This window comes from Alligator sinensis, unplaced genomic scaffold, assembly GCF_000455745.1.
Source record: "Alligator sinensis unplaced genomic scaffold, ASM45574v1 scaffold1072_2, whole genome shotgun sequence".
Taxonomy (NCBI): domain Eukaryota; kingdom Metazoa; phylum Chordata; order Crocodylia; family Alligatoridae; genus Alligator; species Alligator sinensis.
In genome coordinates, this window is record NW_005842278.1 from 152,571 (window position 1) to 173,764 (window position 21,194).

The 21,194-nt window shown below is 43.5% G+C and overlaps 2 protein-coding genes across 7 annotated transcripts in view; both read left to right on the forward strand.

Moving 5' to 3' along the window:
* The window catches only part of OVCH2 (ovochymase 2), a 64,495-nt gene that overhangs the window by 26,514 nt on the left and 16,787 nt on the right, over positions 1-21,194 (forward strand). For 2 of the 6 annotated variants that reach the window (XR_003095082.1, XR_003095081.1), the window contains exons 14-20: positions 2,399-2,530; positions 6,491-6,571; positions 7,198-7,384; positions 9,631-9,742; positions 10,287-10,482; positions 10,816-10,967; positions 11,192-11,364. Coding sequence is in view for 3 of the 6 variants with exons in the window: in XM_025209281.1 (XP_025065066.1) it covers positions 2,399-2,530; positions 6,491-6,571; positions 7,198-7,384; positions 9,631-9,742; positions 10,287-10,482; positions 10,816-10,967; positions 11,192-11,354; positions 14,034-14,083 (1,073 nt within the window). In the remaining 3 variants the exon portion in view is untranslated. Of the gene's footprint in view, positions 1-2,398; positions 2,531-6,490; positions 6,572-7,197; positions 7,385-9,630; positions 9,743-10,286; positions 10,483-10,815; positions 10,968-11,191; positions 11,365-14,033; positions 15,065-21,194 lie in introns of those variants that run through there. The other 4 variants (XM_025209282.1, XM_025209281.1, XM_014521936.2 and 1 more) reach the window with 4 other exon arrangements.
* Positions 19,223-21,194, forward strand: part of LOC102383556 (NADH-cytochrome b5 reductase 2) — an 18,936-nt gene continuing 16,964 nt past the window's right edge. The window contains 1 exon segment of the mRNA XM_025209283.1: positions 19,223-19,266. Coding sequence (XP_025065068.1) covers positions 19,223-19,266 — 44 coding nt within the window.

The following is a 21,194-nucleotide window of genomic DNA, read 5'->3' on the forward strand; positions in this document are numbered from 1 at the left end:
ATGTGGGGGTGGGGGGACTGTGTGGGAGGGGTGGGTCCCCCGCCTGCCCCCCCTCCCTGCCCCCACATGGTGCACAGCCTCACAGCAGCAGCAATAGCCATTGGGTTGCTCATGGCCAGCACCTGGAAGAGAGCCTTGGTGGCTGCACATGGCATACTGCACTGGACTAGCCTGCTGGTAGGACACAAGAGCAACATGCCCTTGAGCTGGGCTGGGTCCTGCCTCCATGGAGCCGGCCTGGTCCAGTGGTGCATGGGACCCGAGGGTGCACAGCTCTCGCGTGTGGTCCCAGCAGCCCGGGTGACAGCAAGAGCTGGCCTGGTCCTGTTTGAGGGTGTGCGCCAGCAGGCTGGGCTGGCAAAGTGCACCATGTGCAGCCGTTGGGGCCTCTGCCAGGAGCAGTCCACGAGCGCCTTGGCAGCCTGCTGCTGCTGCAGGGAAGCTGTGCGCCATGGGGGAGGGAGGGGGCATGTAGAGACGCTCTGGCTAGGTATAGAGACATAGGCATAGAGATGCTCTGGCTAAGTGCTAGAGTGTCTCTCTGGAGGACCCAGTCTCCGGTTGCTTCAGGGCATGCTTCAGGTGTGTGCCTTGCACCATTTTTTTTCAGCATGCTTTTTTTTATACCGGGATTTCCCAGTATCAAATTTAGAGTCCACACTGCAAATATGCAGCACAGGGAACATTTTTTCAATCCCAGTATGCCTCTTGTGGCATCTCAAACTGCTTTGAGACACCGCAACATGCAAGTGCTTGCTCATCTGGACGCGGCTAAGGGGTGCATCCCCAAGAATGCACACACAGTGCATGTGCTGCTAATTGGCAGCATGGTGGGTTTTTTTGAGACTGGGAGATCCTGGTGTAAAAAAAAAAAAAAAAAAAAACTGCTAAAAAAGCAGTGCAGCGTATACAGCAGCAGTGTGTGCCACCAGAAAGGGAGCTTGGCCAGCCAGAGTAGCAGATTGCCACTGCTACTGCCTCTGGAGGCCCCCAGGAGTGCAAGCCAGGCTGCTGAAGCCAGCCCAGGTGCTGGCCTCAGCCTGTCCTACTGCACCTGGGACAATTTGCCCCATACCAACCCCATGTGCAGGGGCATGCACAGTGGCAAAAAGCAGTGGCACAAATTTGTACTCCTGCTATTTTTGCTATGGCAACTGCACAACCCTGCACATGGGGACACACCCAAGGCTCTCAACTAGGCACCCCTTGGAAAATTCCAGTTTAGTTTTCACTCTTTTTTTTTTTTGCTTACAGAAAAATAGTAGAGCAAAGAACTCAGAAAAACCACAACTATGGATTTCTGTTTGAAATATCTGGGTTTGTCTTGTGAAACATGTTTGTAAACTTAACAGTGCTAACATCATGTGGCACCCCACAGCACTCTTGAAAGGTTCTCAAAGCACCCTGGTTGAGAATCATTGCTCTATACTTTTCTTGATGTTGAAAAAAATGATGTTTCTCTGCCATATAAACATGTATAGGTCATTTAAATCTCAGGCACTTCTACATTGTATATTACATGCATTCCTAAATTCTTATATTTTAAGGAAGGAAATTAGTAATATGAGTGTTTTATAGCACTGGTCTTTGAAACATTGGTTAAACAAAATAGTTATGAGATCTGCTTTTCAGAGGCCTCTTCTTTATTTTAGTTGAGCTTTGATATTACTATCACTGTTTACCTCACTGGAGTTACTTCTAGTTTACATGAGTGTACATTGGAGAATTTGGCACAGTTCACCTCTATGTTGACCCTATTCCCAGTAAATAGGGTCAGGTAGTTAGTACCACACTTTATTCAGAAGCCAGTGTTGTTGAGTGCAGTCCTAGGATGCCCTTAAGCCTGTCCTAACTTCAATTTCTTTTACAGTGACTCCTGCAGGTCACTTTGGAAAGGCAGGATTGTCTTGGCCACTGCTTTGCCTGCTATATATATCTTTCATGTGTAAAAGTATAGAGCTGGAGCCATGACCCAAGGTCTCTATTACTGTTCCAATAAATGGAAGTGTTGTAGTTTAGGGGTCTGAAAGCAACTGAAGAGTGTTGCTTTGATATAGGGCCAGACAGTGCAGGAAATGGGGAGACTGAGAATATTATCAACATTAACTACTTCGGTGTCTTTGCTGGGTAGCAGCACTTCCCTGCAGAGGAAAGGAGACATTGAACATCCCTGCTAGCTTCATGGTATTTGTGGTAAATTTTGGTGCACCATATTCATTTTTAAGTTACACCTATGTTTGTTAGAGAAAAGTTAGTTTTAATGTATAGTTTTATTTCTATACATATTTGTGTTTTGGAAAAATATATCCTTCACTCTTTTTTCTTCCCCTTCTTTTCTATTGCCTCCAAAATGTGGAGTTCTCTAATCAATTGTGGATCATTGTTCTATCATCTCCAGCCAAGTGTTGTGGATTTGCTGTTCCACCGCCTGTCCTGAGTTTCTCTAATGTGATGCTGATCATCTTTAAATCAGATGAAACAGAATGTTTTGGGGGATTTCAAGCCACAATCTCCTTCATTCATATGGCAGGTAAAGAAGCAATGAATACAAGCGGCAGCCTGCTTTTCCTCAGGGACAGCACAGAAGGCTCAGCAGGGAATCTTAATAATTCATTTGATTTTTGCTTTGAGTAGATCCTAACTGAGCCAGTCTGTAGCAACTAGAAAAGTTCTATATGAATCCACTGGGCCTTAGAATGAAAGGTCTACTTTATAGAGTGGACATAGAAAGGCAATGCTTACAAAACCCATAGGCTTGCATTTTAGATAAAGGTGTGAATTACGTATTTATAAATTCAAGTTGGATACTCAATCCCAAACTAAAAACTTGCTGTAGCAAATCAAGGTCCTAAATATGGACAGTAACACACATTTTGATTGATATTTTAAATATGCATTCCATTTATGCCCTGGTAGCCTGTATCAAGAAGCAGACTGATGGTGAAAAGCCATTCTAGATTCTGTGGGCTGCTAGTTATCTTTTTATGTAGAGATGGCCAAAACTCAGAATTTTCATTCTATAAGGGATTTGGAAAAAACAGAAATATCAAAATTCTCACAAACATTTCTAGAAAAAAAGACTGGAGGGGGTTCAGGTAAAACATTTTGTTTTGACAGATTCAAAAACATACAATAAATGAAAAATCTGTATTGAAAGGATAAAATGGAATATTTTGACATGTTTCAAAAGTCTTCATTTAGATTTTGTTTTCAGTTCCAAATGAATAGGTAAGTTGACATGTTCCTATAGGATGTTTTGTTTTTTTCAGTCAGCTTTTTCATGGCTTATTGGCCATGACTTTTTTTTAATTGTATCCCACCTTTAAAAGGAGAAAAATCCTGCCTGCTTTTGACTTGATTTTCAGCACTGTGAAGCACTCCTAATGACCAGTGATTTCCGTAGAAAGATGTAAGACGTAGGTAATTTTCCTTGGAATAAATATGAAATCCAGTCCTAGCTGCCAGATAAAATTCTACCACCTCCCTTCTGCAAGAGGTCAGCTTAGAAGAGGATGATAATGACCTGTTTTGGCCCTAAAATCTCTTCAGCTGCTCTTTTTCTCTCTCACACGTAGATGAAGAAGGGCAGCCTTTCAATGAAAAATTCTTCTCTGTGGTATTGAAGCCTCTCTGCTACGCCAGTGTTTTTTCAAGACCTATTCAGAACTAAAAATGCAGTCAGGAATGAAGACTCCAGCTGTGATCAATTATCTCACAGTAATTTAGAATGCCATGGCTTTTAAATCACTGGAAGTATAAAATTCAGGTGTTATTATAAGGACAGAAAGTTTACTTCAGAATGTTTATGCAGTCATCACAATTTAAAAATGCCCTCCTTTCTTCTTTTGAAATTTGACTAGTCCCACCATGTTCTACTTTTAACTATAGAGAATATTTCTTATAATCATTGTTCATATTATCATAGTACCTGAAAGCCTTAGCCAAGGAACAGGACCCCATTATGCTAAGCTCTGTACAAATTCTAAATAGAAGGAGACTGATAAGTACAGACAGTTGGGGATTTAAAAGCTGCCAGTGAAGCCCCCCTGCATGTTACAGTTATTGTTCAGTTAGCTGGTCTATTATGCAATTGCCTTGAGACCAGCTACACATGCAAAGCAGCTATGACACCACAAAAAGCTCCAAAGCTATAAAGTTAGACCATGAAAATGAGTACTAACTTTACACTCGGTTACAACTGAGGGGACTCTCGGCCCCAGCAGCTACCAAATCTGGGTCCCAGCAGCACAGTGACTCAGAGTCCTGAAGCTGTGGATGCCCATCTGCAGGGCGTGGCTGTCATCTCCCAGCCTTGGGGCTGCATTAAACCTAGGGTGGCCACTGGCATCCCCAGAATAGAGGACATCCCCCTTGTTGAGGGGTGTGCCCCTCAGCCATTCAGTTGTGAAGGGTGGGGTTGCTGCCTTGGCCAATCAGCAGCAAGGGGTGGAGCCATCAGAAAAAGGCCACGTCCCCCTTTCTGTGGCTGGGAACCCTGCTTCTCCTGGCTATGCACCACGCTACCTCTAGGCACAGCCAACAGAATCATGAGGACAAATGACTGACATGTATTTCCACCAACAAACTGAAAAACAGGGCTTTGGTCCTAATTGAGAAATAAACTGCGGACAGCAGGTTTAAAAACAGGATGGTAGGGTATAAAACAGGGCCAATGGCCACCCTAATGAAACCCCTGGGGCTGGGAGATCATGGCTGCTGTCATCTCTCATCCCCAGGGGTTTCATGCACCCCTGAGACTGGGAGATTGCAGCAGCCATGATCTTCCAGCCCTGGCAGTGTCATGCACCCCCCAGGGCTATAGTCCCCTGTTGTAGTCCCCCAGACCTGGGGGGCTTCATGGGGCTAGGAGATTTATTTCCTGGCTTGTGATATCTGATTCCTACTACATTACTTTCCTTACTTTACATCTGGGAAAATAAATTGAATTAGAAAGATCAATGTCACAGAAGGTGTAGTTTGCAAAAGCCAGGATTGGAACTTAGTCCTTCTCCCAGATCACTGTACAATCCCTCTGCATAATAGAATATTTCATGACTGAGCAATTATCTTTAATATGTAGGTGTTATTTTAATTGCGGAGGCACGTGCAATAAACACCTTCCAGATAAGTCCAGCCAGAAGTAGCACTACAAAGGTCTTGAGTTAAGCCTGCACAAGAATAATGCATTAGACACAACAGGTGAAATTTTGACTCAGTTTAAGTCAACAGCAAAACTAAATTGACTTTAACAGACCCAGAATTTGACCTGGTGAGTTTAGCTACTCTGTGGGGTCTGCTCCCATCCTCTCCGGCCCTGCACTGGCCCCTGCAGCAGCCAGGGGGAGCTCTAGCCTCCCCTGGGTGTTAGCCTAGAGCCTGGCAGGGAGCATGGGGCTAGGAGACAGCTGTCTCCTGGAAGGGGCTAGGACATTGCTCCCTGTCCCCAAGAGCTGCCTGCTGCCGAGGCAGGCCCTCTGCCCCGGCAGCAGGGAGCTCCCGGCCCCTGCTCTGTGATCAGGGGCCAGAGGGCTTGGAAAGACTGTGCCTTGATTGCCCGATTGGGGCATGGGACTGGGAAAAATCTGAAGGGTTGGGACCTGCCCCTGACTGGGACAGTCCCCCACCACCTCCAGGCTGCATGTGCAGACTTCTCTGTGCAGCCTAGGCCTGGCCGGGAACTGTCCTGGTCAGGGGCGGATCCCAGCCAGCTCCAGGCTAGGTGGGGAACTCCTCCTATGCAGGGAGCTCCCACCCCCTGCTGTGCAATCATGATCATTGAGTGGGGGCTGGGAGATTGTTCCCAGCCTCAGCTCCATGATTGTGGAGCTGGGGCTGGGAATAATTTCACAGCCCTGCCTCTGCAATCACAGAGCAGGGGCTGGGAGCTCCTTGCTGCCAGGGCAGGGGAACATTGTCCCTGCCTAGGCTCCAGCGGCAGAGCCCACCCTGGTAGTAGGCAGTTCCCAGGGGCAGGGAGCAATCTCCCTCCCCCTGCTGCCTAGCTGGCTGGAAGCAGTTTTGCTCATGGTCAGCGATCTACACATGCTGTACTGCACAATAATTACTCAACAGTTAATTTTCTACTTGTGTTTGCAGGTAGCAAATTAATTGCCAAGTAGAGCAAATTACTGTGCAGTAAGGATCAGCACATGTAGATGATGACACTTACTAGGCAGTAATTAGCTCTACTGTACAGTAAAGCATCTTGTGTAGATGTGCCCGTTATTATTATTCATGGTAGTAACGCTTTGGAGGCTAAACATTTTCCAAGCACTCAGAAAAGATGCTCCCTATTTGAGTCTCCTTAGAATAGCAGCTCCACCAAAGAGTCAACTATGAATAGTAATAAAGCAGAGGTACCAAAAAAAATTACCACCATTAGATCTTTTTCTTTTGCAAAAGGTTGCAAACTCCACAAAAAAGTACCAGTTTGCTTTTGTGTTTTGGAGTAACACAGTGATAACCAATATGTTATTTTCACTTGCTATAGATTTAAATATATCAGATTCAAACAACGAAACAACATTTCTTGAAGATGTCCATGTGGCCATAAATGAAACAGAAATTCCAGGTAAGGAAGTCAAGGATAAACTTTCTTCACTGGAAATACAGAGTACAATTTGGATGTAAATTAGGAGCTCCATGCTGTTTGTCTTCAGGATAGTATGTGTTTGCTGTCATGTGCTTCTCGTCTTGTACAGTCTTTCATGCTAGGGGAAAGCAAAAGTAAAATGCTGCTTTGCTGAGAATACGAAGTGGTATAAAATGTTATATACCTTCACACCAAAGTAAATCATTGCACAAGGTGAAGGACAATGGAGAATCATGGCCATAGTGTTAAAAATTCCTTTAATTGCCTCAAAGATTTATAAAGAATGAGGTGAGTTCACAAAATATTACAGGCCTGAGCCTAAATTCTTCAAAATAACATATAAAGCACTATGTTTATATATAATACTATTATAGGCAGTTACACTCTCCCCTGCAGATTTCTGTTCCTAAAAAGAGAATCCTCTCCTGGTGATATTGACCCTAGACATTTTGATCCATTGCAATGGAAGAGGTTTAGGGTTAAACAAATTTTCCTGAGGTATGATACTGCTACTGTAAAAGCAGGTTAAGCTCATCGTAAACACTGCCCCAAGTCCCTTCCTGAAAACAGCCCTCCCTTGATTCTGTGAACCTTTTCTGTTCCAGATTATATCTGTGGAGTGCCTTCAAACCAACCCAGGTTTCTCTTCAGTAGGATAGTTGGAGGTGAGGAAGCTGTACCCTACTCATGGCCTTGGCAGGTCAGCATCCAGATTTCAGCAGAACATGTGTGTGGAGGAGCAGTTCTTGCCAAAGACTGGGTTGTCACAGCTGCTCACTGTTTTAGTCATAAGTAGGTACATATGGGTAGATCTTCCTAGTTTTTAGTGCTTAGTTCTTTATCACAAGATGCCCTTATGACGTGATGTTTGTGTCTGGAGTTTTGTTGTGTTCGGTCAGTTTAAAAGCATCAGCAGCTAATATTTTCTCATTCAATCAGATTGCTACATAAAAAGAAACTAAGATCTTGGACATACATTATGCTTGAAGCACTTCAGATAGCCAGCAACTCACCTACACACACTATAAAGTGCTCTAAAAATGGCTGAAGCAGTCAAAAATTATTCTGGATGAAACACCAACTTCTTTGAAGTGCTTCATTTTAAAGCACTCTCAGTTGTGTGCATGCTTAAGCATAACATGACAGGAGGTAGCTTGGTCCTCCAGCACTCCACGGTGCTCCTCTTTACCCCTGTCCCCCACAGGGTGACTGTAGGAAGAGTTGGGTAGACAGGGTGGACAGCCAGTGATCACTTTTCCTGTGAATTGGGTCATCCTCAGCAGTGTCTGAAGCCTGAAAAACATGAAAGAAATCTTTCCATATGTTCACTCCTGGCTCTGTTCTTCTGGGTCTCGTGGGGAGGCGTAGGGCCTCAAGTCTCCTGGTTCTGGCAGGGGGGTGCTTGGCTCTTCTCAGCAAATTCTTGAGCCCCAGGACTCTGGAACCAGGAGGCACAGGAGAGTGCTTACTGGCTATCTGCAACACTCCTTACCCCAACCTGTGGGGATGAGGGGAGTTGAATTGCAGGACTAAGCAACCCTTGGCTGGAAAGCATGCTACTGAATGCCACTGGGATTATATTGAAGCACTCCAACTTGGGGAAGGAGGGCATGACAGAGGGGCTGCACCTCTGTGCATGGCCTGAAGTACTCTGAATTTGAAGCTCTCCAAAGTGTAATGGTTCTGGCAGGGGGACTTCATTTGAAGAAATCCACTTCAGATGTCTCTCTCTTAATGGCCTAATGAAATGTCTAATTCCCAAATACTTTTTTTTTGTTTTCTCCAGCTTTGGGGTGGAGGAGGGGTGCTTTTGGAATTGTTCTGTGCACAGGGACAGCATTTGAGAATGTCCTGCAGTGGCACCTACAAATCAAGAAGGTCCCCTATGATCTCCATGGGTCTCAGGCTTGAGTTAAAAGGCTTGCCATTATTAAGGTGATCATTAACATTCTGGGCCAGAAGAAACTCCTTTTTTTAAGGAGTTGATTGTGGACCTCAGCAGGAGCATTCCTTTAAAAATATACCCAGTTGCAGAAAGCAATTCTTGAGTAGTTTCTGGCTAATGTTAAGAGAATGTATATGACTGTCTTCATTGTCTTGTATAGTCAAATATATCTTTGTGTAAAAACACATATAAATTAAGGAGCCTCTTCTTACTAACAGACTATGTTTTCATGGAGTGAGGTGTGTGTGTGTGTGTGTGTGTGTGTGTGTGTGTGTGTGTGTGTGTGTGTGTGTGTGTGTGTGTGTTGGGGGGGGGGGGGGGGGGGGCAGGTTCTATTTCTGCAAACAGCATCTTCTCCCACTGCTCCTAGATATATTCTGAAATAATTTTGGAATCGTCTTAAAGGTTGGGCTAAATTTTCAGAAATGTTTAGTCCTGCCTTCAAAGTGAGTTAGGCATTTAGGATTCTAAACCCACTACATTTCCAATGGAACATGAACGTTAGTGCCCAGGCCACCTTAGAAAAACAAGACTGAAATTTCTAAGTAACTTGGGTGGCTTTGGAAATTTTCCCACATGTGTATTATTCTTCTGTTAAAAAAAACTCTATAATCCCCTCAAATCAAAATCCTTAAGTACTGTCTCATCACTGTGTAAATTGATTTACACAGCTAAATACTGCACTGCTTTGTTGCTGTAAAGGGTGCAACAAAGCTATTCTGTCGTATATTTGGTCTGTGATTCTATAAAGTCATTTTATTATTTTTTTAGGAAAAATAACCAGTCCTCAAAGAACAGGGTTAAAATTTCTCTCTGTCTAGAGGGTGGACCACACTGGTTTGCTAGGTGTTCTGCCAAAGCACAGTCACTAAAGAGCTCCTTCCTCTCCCAGCTCAAATTGTTCTACTGACAAAGTCCACCAGCAAGTCACAGGATTTTGTCATGCTCCTATTGAAGTCAATGGCAAATTTCCCTTGAATTATGAGAGTGATCTCCCCTGATTCTCCCTTGGTTTAAAATTAACCCAGATGGCAGGCCTTGCTTGATGGAGTGTTTTATTTTGGTAAGGTTAATCATCTGATACTCTTCACAGTGCAATTAGCCCTGAGAATGTCCTTACTTTCTTCTCTTTGAGGAAACAGTACAAAGATTTATGGATGGTGGTTGCTGGACTCCATGATATTACAGAGCAAGAGCACAGTCAGGTATTATGAATGATGTCTCAATTGTATGCTAAATGCATTTCATTAATTGATATGGTCTGGCATGCAGCAGCCTGGTATAGTATGTGGTGGCTGAATAACTGCACAAATGTAAATGAAGGCCATGTATTTGCACAAGAAAGGTTAAGGGCTAGCACAGAACTCTGCTCAGAGCAGTAGTGAAGCTCCAGACTCTACCTAATGTATCGTGCAAAGGGACTGGTGCATAGCTGGGGCATGCCGCAGACAGATCTGCTCCAGTATTGTGGATTTACTTCTGTTAGGGCCTGCTAACTCTGTCCAAAACAACAATAATCTAGTGCAGATTCCCACTGTCATGGAAAAATAGAGAAAATAGTTTCCTGAATAGTCTCTGTTCCCTGTGTCCTAAAAGTGTGTATTCCTTACCTAGCATAAGAAGTTGTTGCTTTCAATAGCTACTCATTAAGAATGTCTGCTCTTCTTAATGCTATGTAAAGCTAGAATGCTATAAAGCACCATGGTCCCAACTCACTCATGAATTGCTGTGTCCTACCTTCTCTCCTAGAAAAGATCAGTGAAGCAATGCATCATGCATCCAAATTTTAACGAGACCACCATGGATTCAGACATTGCATTATTGCAATTGACAGAGCCTTTAAAATTTAATCACTATGTGCGCCCAGTGTGCCTTCCAGAGGAAGAAGAGGAGGTTCAGCCTTCTCAAGTGTGCACTATCACAGGATGGGGTGCATACGATGAAGGTACACAGCCTTCTCTACTTCATGGGGCCATGCAGTGTGAACATTTTATTTTAGCAAGTGCTCTTGGGCATGTGGGAAAGTTAATCATATCTTTGTTGGGCTCCTATGGTTATGTAGATTGCGGGAGGGATGCATGGGAATAAAACGACCAGGTGGCATAAATGGGGGACAATCGCAAAGGGGGATATGGTGGAAGCATCATTACTTTAATCATTTTAGGGGAAGGCTGGACAAGGGAATGCACAGTAGAGGGCGGTCCTGCATTGATAGAAGAAAGGTTATTTTTCATCTACAAAGCTTGTGGCTAATTTTTAAGATGTCTTTCACTTCAAGACAGAGAAAAGACCAAAAAGCTTCAGCAGCTGGAAGTCCCCATCCTTGTACTTGAGACATGTCAGAAGTACTATCTGAACCGTTCTGGTAAAGTGACCCAAAGGATGCTCTGTGCTGGATTTCCTCAAGAAGAGGGAAAGGATTCATGTACAGTAAGTTTTAATTTAAAAATGCAGGTATGATTTTTATTGGGGAATTAGCAAGAGCTTTGATTTTAAAATGGGGAGTGCCGAGACAGGAGTGGCGGAAATTGTTTTACTGCGCACGAAGGAGGCTTATTATATTAATCAGGAAACACTTTGCCAGTCCAGCAGTGTAGCCAAAATGGCATGTACAAAGAACTGTTGAGTAAGATAAGCCATTTTCCCTTGTGTAGGGTGACTCCGGTGGCCCATTAGTTTGTCCTTCAGAAGATTCAGGATTTTACACCCTCAATGGAATAATAAGCTGGGGCTTTGGCTGTGGAAGAAAAAGCTACCCAGGAGTCTATACAAATGTTGCTGTTTTCATGGACTGGATCAATCAGCACATGAGTAGTGGTATGTAGTGGTATGTATGAAAACAAAATGAGGCAAGCTCTTTTTTAAGGTACCTAGCTTGAGGCACCTTTAAAGGAGTATGATTTAAGAGAGTGGATGCTGAGCGCTTCCTGAAATGTAGTCCTCTTTCAAGTGGCCCAAATGTAACTTGCTGTTTATAGAAGAATCCTAAATCCATAAATACTTTTGAAAATCTTCTCCAGAATTCTTTAGGATGTATTACTACTCTTATTTTTTTCTATTTCATTTCTTCATGTGAGCAATATGTTTCTTTAATTCTGCCTGGCTGTTCTGATTTGAGGGAGGTGGGTCTGTGGGGGCAGTAGAATGAAATTACGCAAGATGAACAAGGTTAGCATTGAAGTGATATTGTAGCCATGACAATTCAAGATATATGGGAAAAGCAAGGATTTTTTGGAGTGATATCTTATATTGGGCCAACTGCATGGTTGGGAAAGACTTAGACAAGCTTCTGGGTATTGCAGTAGCCTTCCTTGGGGGTCTCAAAGTTAACAGACATTTTCAGTGGAGTTTCTATTATTCCAGTGTATGGAATGTGTATGTGTGTAGCCTTAACAGATTTTAAACAGGAAATTTTATATTTTTTCTATTTTTCTTCCCTTATATCTACTCAATTTCATGGTATAACACTCGAAAGCAATTCTAAAGAGTCACATTGTAATAGACTTCCAAGACACTAAGCACAAACTCAGCCTATAGGTCCAAAAAAGAAAAAATCAACTCAATGATTTCTCCTTTCAGTTGATGGGTTCCACAGGGGTAACTATGGGCAGAATTTGTCTTACAACATATTTATCTGTCTGAACACATTCCAAATAGAGTGAAGACAGTGGTATCACTTCAGTAAAATTACTTCTGATTAAACTGATGTGAAAATGTGGTCGTAGGTGGATGTGCCTATATAAAATTTAGTACTTGTATAATCACATACTAAATAAATGCACAGTAGGTTGCCATACAGCACATTAGTGTGACATACCCTTTTTGTGTGACGTTTTATGTGCAGTAAACTAAAACAGGGCAGGGAACAGCTGCAAGCAGACCTGCACAGGTTAGACAAGTGGGCAGAAAACAACAGAATGCAGTTCAACAAGGAGAAATGCAAAGTGGTGCACCTAGGGAGGAAAAATGTCCAGCACACCTACTGCCTAGGGAATGACCTGCTGGGTGGCACGGAAGTGGAAAGGGATCTTGGAGTCCTAGTGGACTCCAAGATGAACATGAGTCGGCAGTGTGACGAAGCCATCAGAAAAGCCAATGGCACTTTATCGTGCATCAGCAGATGCATGACGAATAGATCCAAGGAGGTGATACTTCCCCTCTATCGGGCGCTGGTCAGACCGCAGTTGGAGTACTGCGTGCAATTCTGGGCACCGCACTTTAAGAGGGATGCGGATAACCTGGAGAGGGTCCAGAGAAGGGCCACTCGTATGGTTAAGGGCCTGCAGACCAAGCCCTACGACGAGAGACTAGAGAAACTGGACCTTTTCAGCCTCCGCAAGAGAAGGTTGAGAGGCGACCTTGTGGCTGCCTATAAGTTCATCACGGGGGCACAGAAGGGAATTGGTGAGTTTTTATTCACCAAGGCGCCCCCGGGGGTTACAAGAAATAATGGCCACAAGCTAGCAGAGAGCAGATTTAGACTGGACATTAGGAAGAACCTCTTCACAGTTAGAGTGGCCAAGGTCTGGAACGGGCTCCCAAGGGAGGTGGTGCTCTCCCCAACCCTGGGGGTCTTCAAGAGGAGGTTAGATAAGCATCTAGCTGGGGTCATCTAGACCCAGCATTCTTTCCTGCCTATGCAGGGGGTCGGACTCGATGATCTATTGAGGTCCCTTCCGACCCTAACATCTATGAATCTATGAACTAGTGTATTAGCACGGTTTTTGCTGTGCTTGCTAATGTGCAGTAGAATTAGTCTACTGCACATTAAGCATCTCATGTAGACACACCTGGTATGTGCTTTAGCAGCAATCAAAGATCATAGATTTCTCAAATTATATTTACTGGTATTAGAAGGATGAGAGAACAAACCACACGTGATAGATATAAACCATGCCATTTGAAGCACTGCTGGAGTGCTCTCAAACTGCAGTGGAGACACTGTATGGATCCCTAGAGAGCTGAAAGCAAAGAAAGTCTTTAAGGCATCTATTCCTGCTCACAGTGAGCACATTGAAAGTATTACTAATTATTTTGATGGGAATAGAACTAGAGCAGTGGGAGCTTGCCTTTTCATTCAGTAATAGGAATCAAGTGTTTGGGAAGCATATTGAAATGCTGTGGGTCAGCCTTTAGGGGACAGATCATATGGTGAAGATCAGAGCAGCTGCATTGACTAGGTGTAGCTGCTATGATATGTACTAGTTAAGGATCTGGCTCCAAGTGCTTAAATGCATAGTATTACTCTGCTTCCTTGCTGGAATGGCTTAGGATGCAGAATAATTGACTCTTCTGTCCCTATGGTGCCTGTCTTTAGCAGCAGTAATTAAAATTAGCTATGATTTTGCCCATCAGGATGTGTCTTGGTGACACATTAATTACAGAGATTCTTGCTGAGGCATTGTTTACGTAAAATATAATCCATGTAGAACTAATATAACAGCTTTGATATGTGTGTGCCTTTTGCTAATATAAATACACTGTTACCATATACAGGCAAGACACAAAGATCATCAAGCTATTCAGACTTTCAAGACAGAAGCTAAACTCAGCAGTGACTGGGGGTACCTTGTATCATATGCTCCAGTGGTTCTACCTTCATAATGGAATTCCTCTATGACTCTCAAGGACCTTACTTCTGTGGCTCCTGAATGGCTTACAAGTTTCATGACTCACAGTTAAGATTAAAATTCCTTTGTGCCTTTTGGACATTGAACTCCTCATTTTGTATTTGGAAAACTCAGTGGATCTGTAAGTTAAGGGACACATTGATAGTAATAAAATGCATTTTAAGCCTTTGCATCTTTTTATGACAATATACTTGGTTTTCATAAGCTTATTAGGCCTGACTTGCCTTTCAGTCAACTCATCTCTACACCAGTTTAACTCCTTCGGTTGCAATGATTCTCATTAGTTTAATGAGAAAAATATCAGGACCATGATGTTTGGCTTTAAAATTGTAGTTTTATGAATTGCTAACATTTTATTAGTGGGTTTGAAATCAGTCATATACATGCGTTAGTTCTGATTAGTTTGCATCTTTTACTACTTAATCAGTAATTAAAGTGTTGGCTATGTAAAGACTGAGTAAGGCCTATGGATTTGGACCAGCATTTCATATGTAGCATATCTGACCATATAATAAATTTGTGCACTGAAAATGGCTGCCTGAGATTTTGTAGATTGAACTGTTTGGTTTTGAAATTCTGGTATGGTGCTAATGTGGATTAAATAATAATAAGTGATTCACGTGTGTAGGATTGTCAGACTTTAAAGTTGGCCCCAAGTATCTAAAATCAAGGTAAAATGTGTTTCTTGATATGTGAATAAAGATAGTCTTCTCTGTAATGCTGCAAGAAAGCAAATTAAAACTGTGTGCTGTGTTTACTGTAGAACAAAAAGAGAGCTTACTGTTCAGAACAAGTATACAGAGTTGGTGTATACAGACTAATTTAGCTGGTGGCATTGCTGTCTAACCAAGCCTCCTTTATGACCAGCTTAGTTAGCTCTGAAATGGTAGGCCTAGAGAGAGCGGATGCGTCTACATGTCCTATTACCACAGAGTTAATTGCTCCTGGGAGTGCCATTTACACATGTGCCTGGAAGCACAGCATGTTGAGCTAAGTTGGAGCAGCCCACCTGGCACCGGGCCTGCAAGGGTCAGCTTGCCAGCCCAGGGCTGATCTGACCTGGCTCAACATGCTGCGGACAGGCTCGCTGGGGCAGTGGGTGCCACAGTGTGGGGCTAGCCAGCAGGCAACACTTGCACTGAAGCACTCTTGTGCCCCAACCAGCCCTGTGCCTGGCTGCACATGTGGTGCTGTGGAGTAAAAAACTCCACAGCAGGATAGTACTTGTATTTATAAGTACTAACCTGCTGTGGAGTTAATTCATTTCCTCCACCCTAAGAGCTCTTCATGTGTAGACATGAGATATTTACTGTGCAGCTAATTGGTCTGCTTCACAGTAAATGTCTCGTGTAGATGTGCCAAGAGTGTGTTATAGTTCAATCCTGAAAATACTTAATGACAGGTGATATACCTGGTAGAAAGGTTTTGCAAGAATGAACCCTTAATTACTAACAAAAGGAAATCAGTACCTTTTGCAAGGAAGTGGAGATCTTGCTCTAACATAAAAGCTTCTTTTGAGAGAGTCTATCCATTGCATTAGAAATGTATGCCTGGCCCTGCCTTGGGACTTGCAGCAGATGTGGTCTTGTATGTAAATGCTGACTGTAAGTTCACAGGAGAACAAATGAGAAGCATGGTGAATCTCAGCCCCTACATGGGTTCTGTGCTGTTTTTTCAGTGACTCCCTAACTCTCAGTTCTACTATATGCTGCCTTTTGCATGAAGGGCAGCATAGTTAGCTGCTATATCATGCTGCCCATATTCTTTTCCTTATCTTGTGCTCAAGCGGAATCTAGGTCACGAGTGGTTTATGTTGTATTCTCTCTACTTTGCCTGGGAGCAGGTACAAGAGATATTCCTGGCTTCTCTTTTCTTCTGATCATGCCCATTTGTTTCTGAGGAAGGTCCAGTGTAAGATTTGGGGACATATGCACATGGGGTTCTGTGGGATGTCACTCTGGTATACCCCATTTGTTTTCACACAACATAACTAGACCTTTTCTTCCATTATGCTTTTTGCTTCCCTCTATGCCCTGTTAGGCCACAGTTTATATGCCCCAATCCTAATCTTTAATAACAAAACATTGCCTTCAGTATTGGGCTCATGGACAAGGACCTTGTCTTTTTTTCTCTTCTCAGAGAAAATGGGATAATTTTTTTTGGACTTATCCCAGTTCAAATTACCGCTATATAAAACAAGTGGGAGAAGAACGAGGCTATATGTTGGAGAAAGGGTAAGAATTTCATATGATTCAAAGTTCAGCCTAAGATTGGTATGGTATGATTGATATTTATCATAAAAGATTGGGGCAGCTACCAGATAAGTGTGGTTGGCAGCAAAGATAGGGAAGATAGGGCAGGAAACAAACAACCTAGAGTAGTAGAACAGATTAGGGATTACTTAGACAAGTTAGATGCTTTCAGGTTGGCAGGGCTAAGTGGGATGCAAGTTAGGGTACTGAAGAAAATGGCTGAAGTAATTTCAGAGCCATTAGCTACCCTCTTAGACATCTCATGGAGGTTGGGTGAGGATGATTGGAAAATGACAAAGATAGTGTGCATCCTTGAAAAAGGAAGAAAGGAGATCCAGAGAATTACAGATCAGTCTGCCCAACTTCGATAGCTGGAGATCTTGGAGTACATTCTCAAAGAATCCATTGTGAAGCATCTAGAGGAAAACAGGGTGATCAGGAACAGCCAGCATCGATTCACTGAGGGCAAGTCAACCATGTCTGACCAACCTGATTTCCTTCTTTCATAAGGTGACAGGCTCGTGGATGCTGGGAGAGCAGTGGATTTGATTTACCTTGACTTGCTCAGGGCCTTTGACACTGTCTTCCATGACATTTTCATTAACAAGCTAAAGAAATACAAACTCTAAGTACTCTAAGATGGATACATAACTTGTTAGATCATTACAGAAAGGACGTGGACAAATTTGGAGAGTCTAGCGGAGGGCAAAGAAAATGGTTAGGGGGCTGGGGCACATGACTTCTGAGAAGAGGCTGAGGGAACTGGGCTTACTGGGTGCCTATACATGAGCAGGGAGGCTGCTCTGACGTGCTGTAATTCCAGTGCCTCGGAGCAGACTCAATTAATCAAGTCTACTGAAGCATGGCAATTACTGCACTCCAGCAACCTCCTGCATCTCATGTATTGGCATCCCCATTTTCAAAATGGCAGCAGGGACACCGTATCTAAAGCTCATTTGACAAGCTTTAGATAAAGCACCCCCACTGCCATTTTGAAGCTTGGGGACACTGATACATGATGTGCTCTGGCTGCTTTAATTAGAGTGGCTCTCAGAGTTGCTTTAATTAAAGCACCACCCCCTTCCTTCCCCCCACTCCTGGAGCATGTGTATAAATGCCCATTTAGTCTGGAAACGAAGACTGGGCAGGGATATAATAGCAGCATTCAGCTACCTGCAGGGTGGTTACAAAGAGCATGCAGCTAAACTGTTCTCAGTGGTGGCAGATGAGGAGCAATCATCTCAAGTTGCAACAAGGGAAGTTTAAGTCAGATATTATTAGGAAAAACTTTCTCACGAGGATGGTAGTAAAGTACTGGAACAGGTTACCCAGAGAGGTGGTGGAATCTCTATCCCTGCAGGTTTTTAAGACCTGGCTATATAAAGCCTTGGCTGGGATAATATATTTGAAGATAGTCCTGCTTTGAGCAGCGGGTTGGACTAGATGACCTCCTTAGATCCCTTCCAACCCTAATTTTCTATGATTCTATGAAAGAGTCCAATGCAAAGTGACACTAATTATTAGGGTCCATGAACATAAGACTTAATGAGGAGAGGCTGAAAGAGGTAGGGTTATTTAATCTGGAGAAAAGAAGACTGAGGAGGGATTCAATAACAATCCTCAGATACCTAAATGCCAATTACTGAAAAGATGGAGATGGGCTTTTCCCTCTGGCTGTAGAAACAGGCATAGGAGCAATGGCCTCAAGCTGTGGCAAAGGAAAATTTAGGCTGGACATTAGGAGGAACTTCCTGACTATGAGGGTGGTCAAATAGTGGAACAGGCTACCCAGAGAAATTGTGGAATCGCTATCCTTGGAAATTTTCAAGATTGGATAGATGCTTGGCTGGGATGGTTTAGTCAAGGACAATCCTGCCTTGAGCAGGGGGCTGGACTAGATAACCCTGTGAGGTCCCTTTCAGCCCTACTTTCCTATGATCCTATGAAATGGAGACTTTTTTCACTTTCTGCTATCAACACCGCTAGTAAAGAATCCTCACATTTTATCCTCTAGTCAAAAGATTAGATAAAAATCCTGTCCTGAAATTCATCCAAGTTTTACAAGGTTTCTTTCTGGTCTTTATCTTATCAGTGGACTTGATGAGAAGTTCTGTTTCTCTCCAAAAGCATAATTTAGGAGGTCACTAATAATCCAGTCCCATAGCTCTGCAATTATTTGTCACAGTACTATATCCTGAAGGCCATTTGTTTGAAACTAAGACTATGCTGTAGATTTCAGCATTAATTTTCCCTCAAGAAGTTTGAAAGGTTCCTTTTTCAAGTGTCAAGAGCTGTTTAGTCGACTCTAAGATGCAAACTGAGTATCTAGAAACTTTGTTAAAAAAAATCAATTTACTTTCATTATTCATAAAATGTAATTGCATGGTGTAAGTTTATAAATATGTGTGTCTGTATATATAGTTATACATACCGCAAATTAACCACTACTATGGAATTTAAGTAGTAAAGCCACTTCGGTTAGCATTTTTTGTAATGAAATCTAATATTATTTGCTATACATCTCATACTGTCCGAAGTCTATGGGCTTAGTTATGAGGCACATGCTTGGAGAGGGTATGCAACTGACGGTCCATTATATGCGGCTGACTTAGCATGAACAACGTGTTCCCCTGGTGGCTGGGGGGGGCATGGTGGCAGCAGGAGCATGGTGGCAGTAAGCGGGAGCTCCCGCAGATGCCCCTGGTGCTGTCAGTGCTAGGGGAGGGGGGCGGTGAGCGCCGCGCAGGGGTTGGCGACCACCTGCAGACACTGCCGACAGCGTTGGCAGTGGGCAGCAGCGATCATGGACCACCCGCAAATGTCAGTGGCAGTGAGTGGCAACCGCCCGTAAGCACTGTTGACAGTGGTGGCGGTGCCTTTTTGTAGGGGGTGCACTGCCACGTGCAGAGGGTGCACGTGCACCTGCATGCACCTCCTATGCGTCACTCCTGTGAATTAAAATCCTGTAGTCATAGCAATGAACCCACTGGCTAGGGACAGAAGTTGCACGTAAATGAGTTTAAGTGATCATAAACTGGTTTAAACCTGTAATACAACAGAAGATCCATGCATATAAACCAGTTTCAAAATGGCTGAAACTGGTTTAAAATAAACCTGCTTGAATGTGGTATCAGACTGAACTGATTTGGGTCAGACTGGTTTATGAAACTTCTGTCCCAGACCCCTTCCTGGTTCAAGTTAAATTACAGTTCCCCAGCATCCCAGCATGTTTCCAGCCTTGGGCTGTGCTGTGCTGTCTGCTCTCAAGAGCAGGGCTGGCCCCTCCCCTCTGCTCTCTACCCAGAGCAGTGAAGGCTGGCTGACAAGGGCAGGGGGATACAACTCAACCAGGGATGCAGCCCAGTCTATGGTGGGGAATGCACGCCCCCCAGCAAACCCTGGCTGGGGTCTGGGGCCAGGGAGGTGGGGTTAAACACCCCTTCCCTCACTCAAACTTACTGCTGGCTGCAACTATGGACTACAAAACCCAGAGGCACCTGAAACCAAGAAGAAGAGGTGATGAGCAACCCTGCAGAGTCCTGCTGCTGTAATTCTGGACTGTAAATCCCAGAGACCTTGGGGGCAGTAGGAAGAAGAAGTGAACACACAGCCAGAGAAGCATGCTGTAGCACCCCCCAGCTTCTGAGCCATAGCAGACATGTAGCTGCATTTCCTGAATCAAAGGTAAAAGCCTGCACACAACTCCAAATATGCTTCACAGCTATGCAGAAGAACTTCAGAGAAAATTAGAAATCATTTACTTCACCTACTCTACTCCAAAAGAGACCAACTCAGGAAGGAAATCACCGTATACTACACCAACTTAAAAGACAGAAATCCATGCATGTTCCCTGACAATATAAAGTGGATACAAAGAGACTACGAAAAACTTTCTACAGCATTCATCCTACATAAAAAGAAGAAATGGAACAAATTACTCCAAGAACAAGCTCCGCAACCACAAAACAACCATCAGAGGAACAACACCAACACCTTACAACATTCCAACCTCAGACTCGATGAAACTGAAAGCAGCAACCAACCCACAAATATTATCGATCTCTCCACACACACACGCTTACCAAAACTGAAAAATCTGTCCTTTCTAAAGGCCTAAATTTCTGTCCAGAAAAATACCCTAACAAAATACTTCAATGTGGAGAACTAGAAGAATTCTTCCGATGTCTGCGCCTCAAAGAATATTTCCACAACCAAACTGAACCCACTCCCAACAACAACTCATCCTCTGACAACATTCAGGAAAGGATCAATGCCAAAAAGCCCAAAAAAACATCAGATTGGACACCTCGCAGCGGATGAAACCCTAACTTTGACTGCTACATTGACTGCTTCAGGGAAAGAATGAACAATGAAATAATCAGCAACACATGCCACCACAACAACCTCTTTCTGCCAGAGAAAAAGGCCATAGAATTACTAAGATCTAACCACCAAATAGTGATAAAACCAGCAGATAAAGGAGGCGCCATAGTCGTCCTAAACCGTGAGGATTACATAAAGGAAGCCAAGAGACAGCTCTCTGACACCACCTACTACAAAGAACTACAAGAAGATCCTACTCCCCTTTTCACCAAAAAACTCAAAAATACCATCAAATCATTTCCATCAAGACTACAAGAAAAACTACAGACCTTGATCCCCCCGCTACCTAACCCGGGGACTTTTTACATGCTCCCTAAAATCCACAAACAAGGGAACCCTGGCAGACCTATCATATCCAACCATGGGACCCTAACTGAGGAAATATCAGGTTT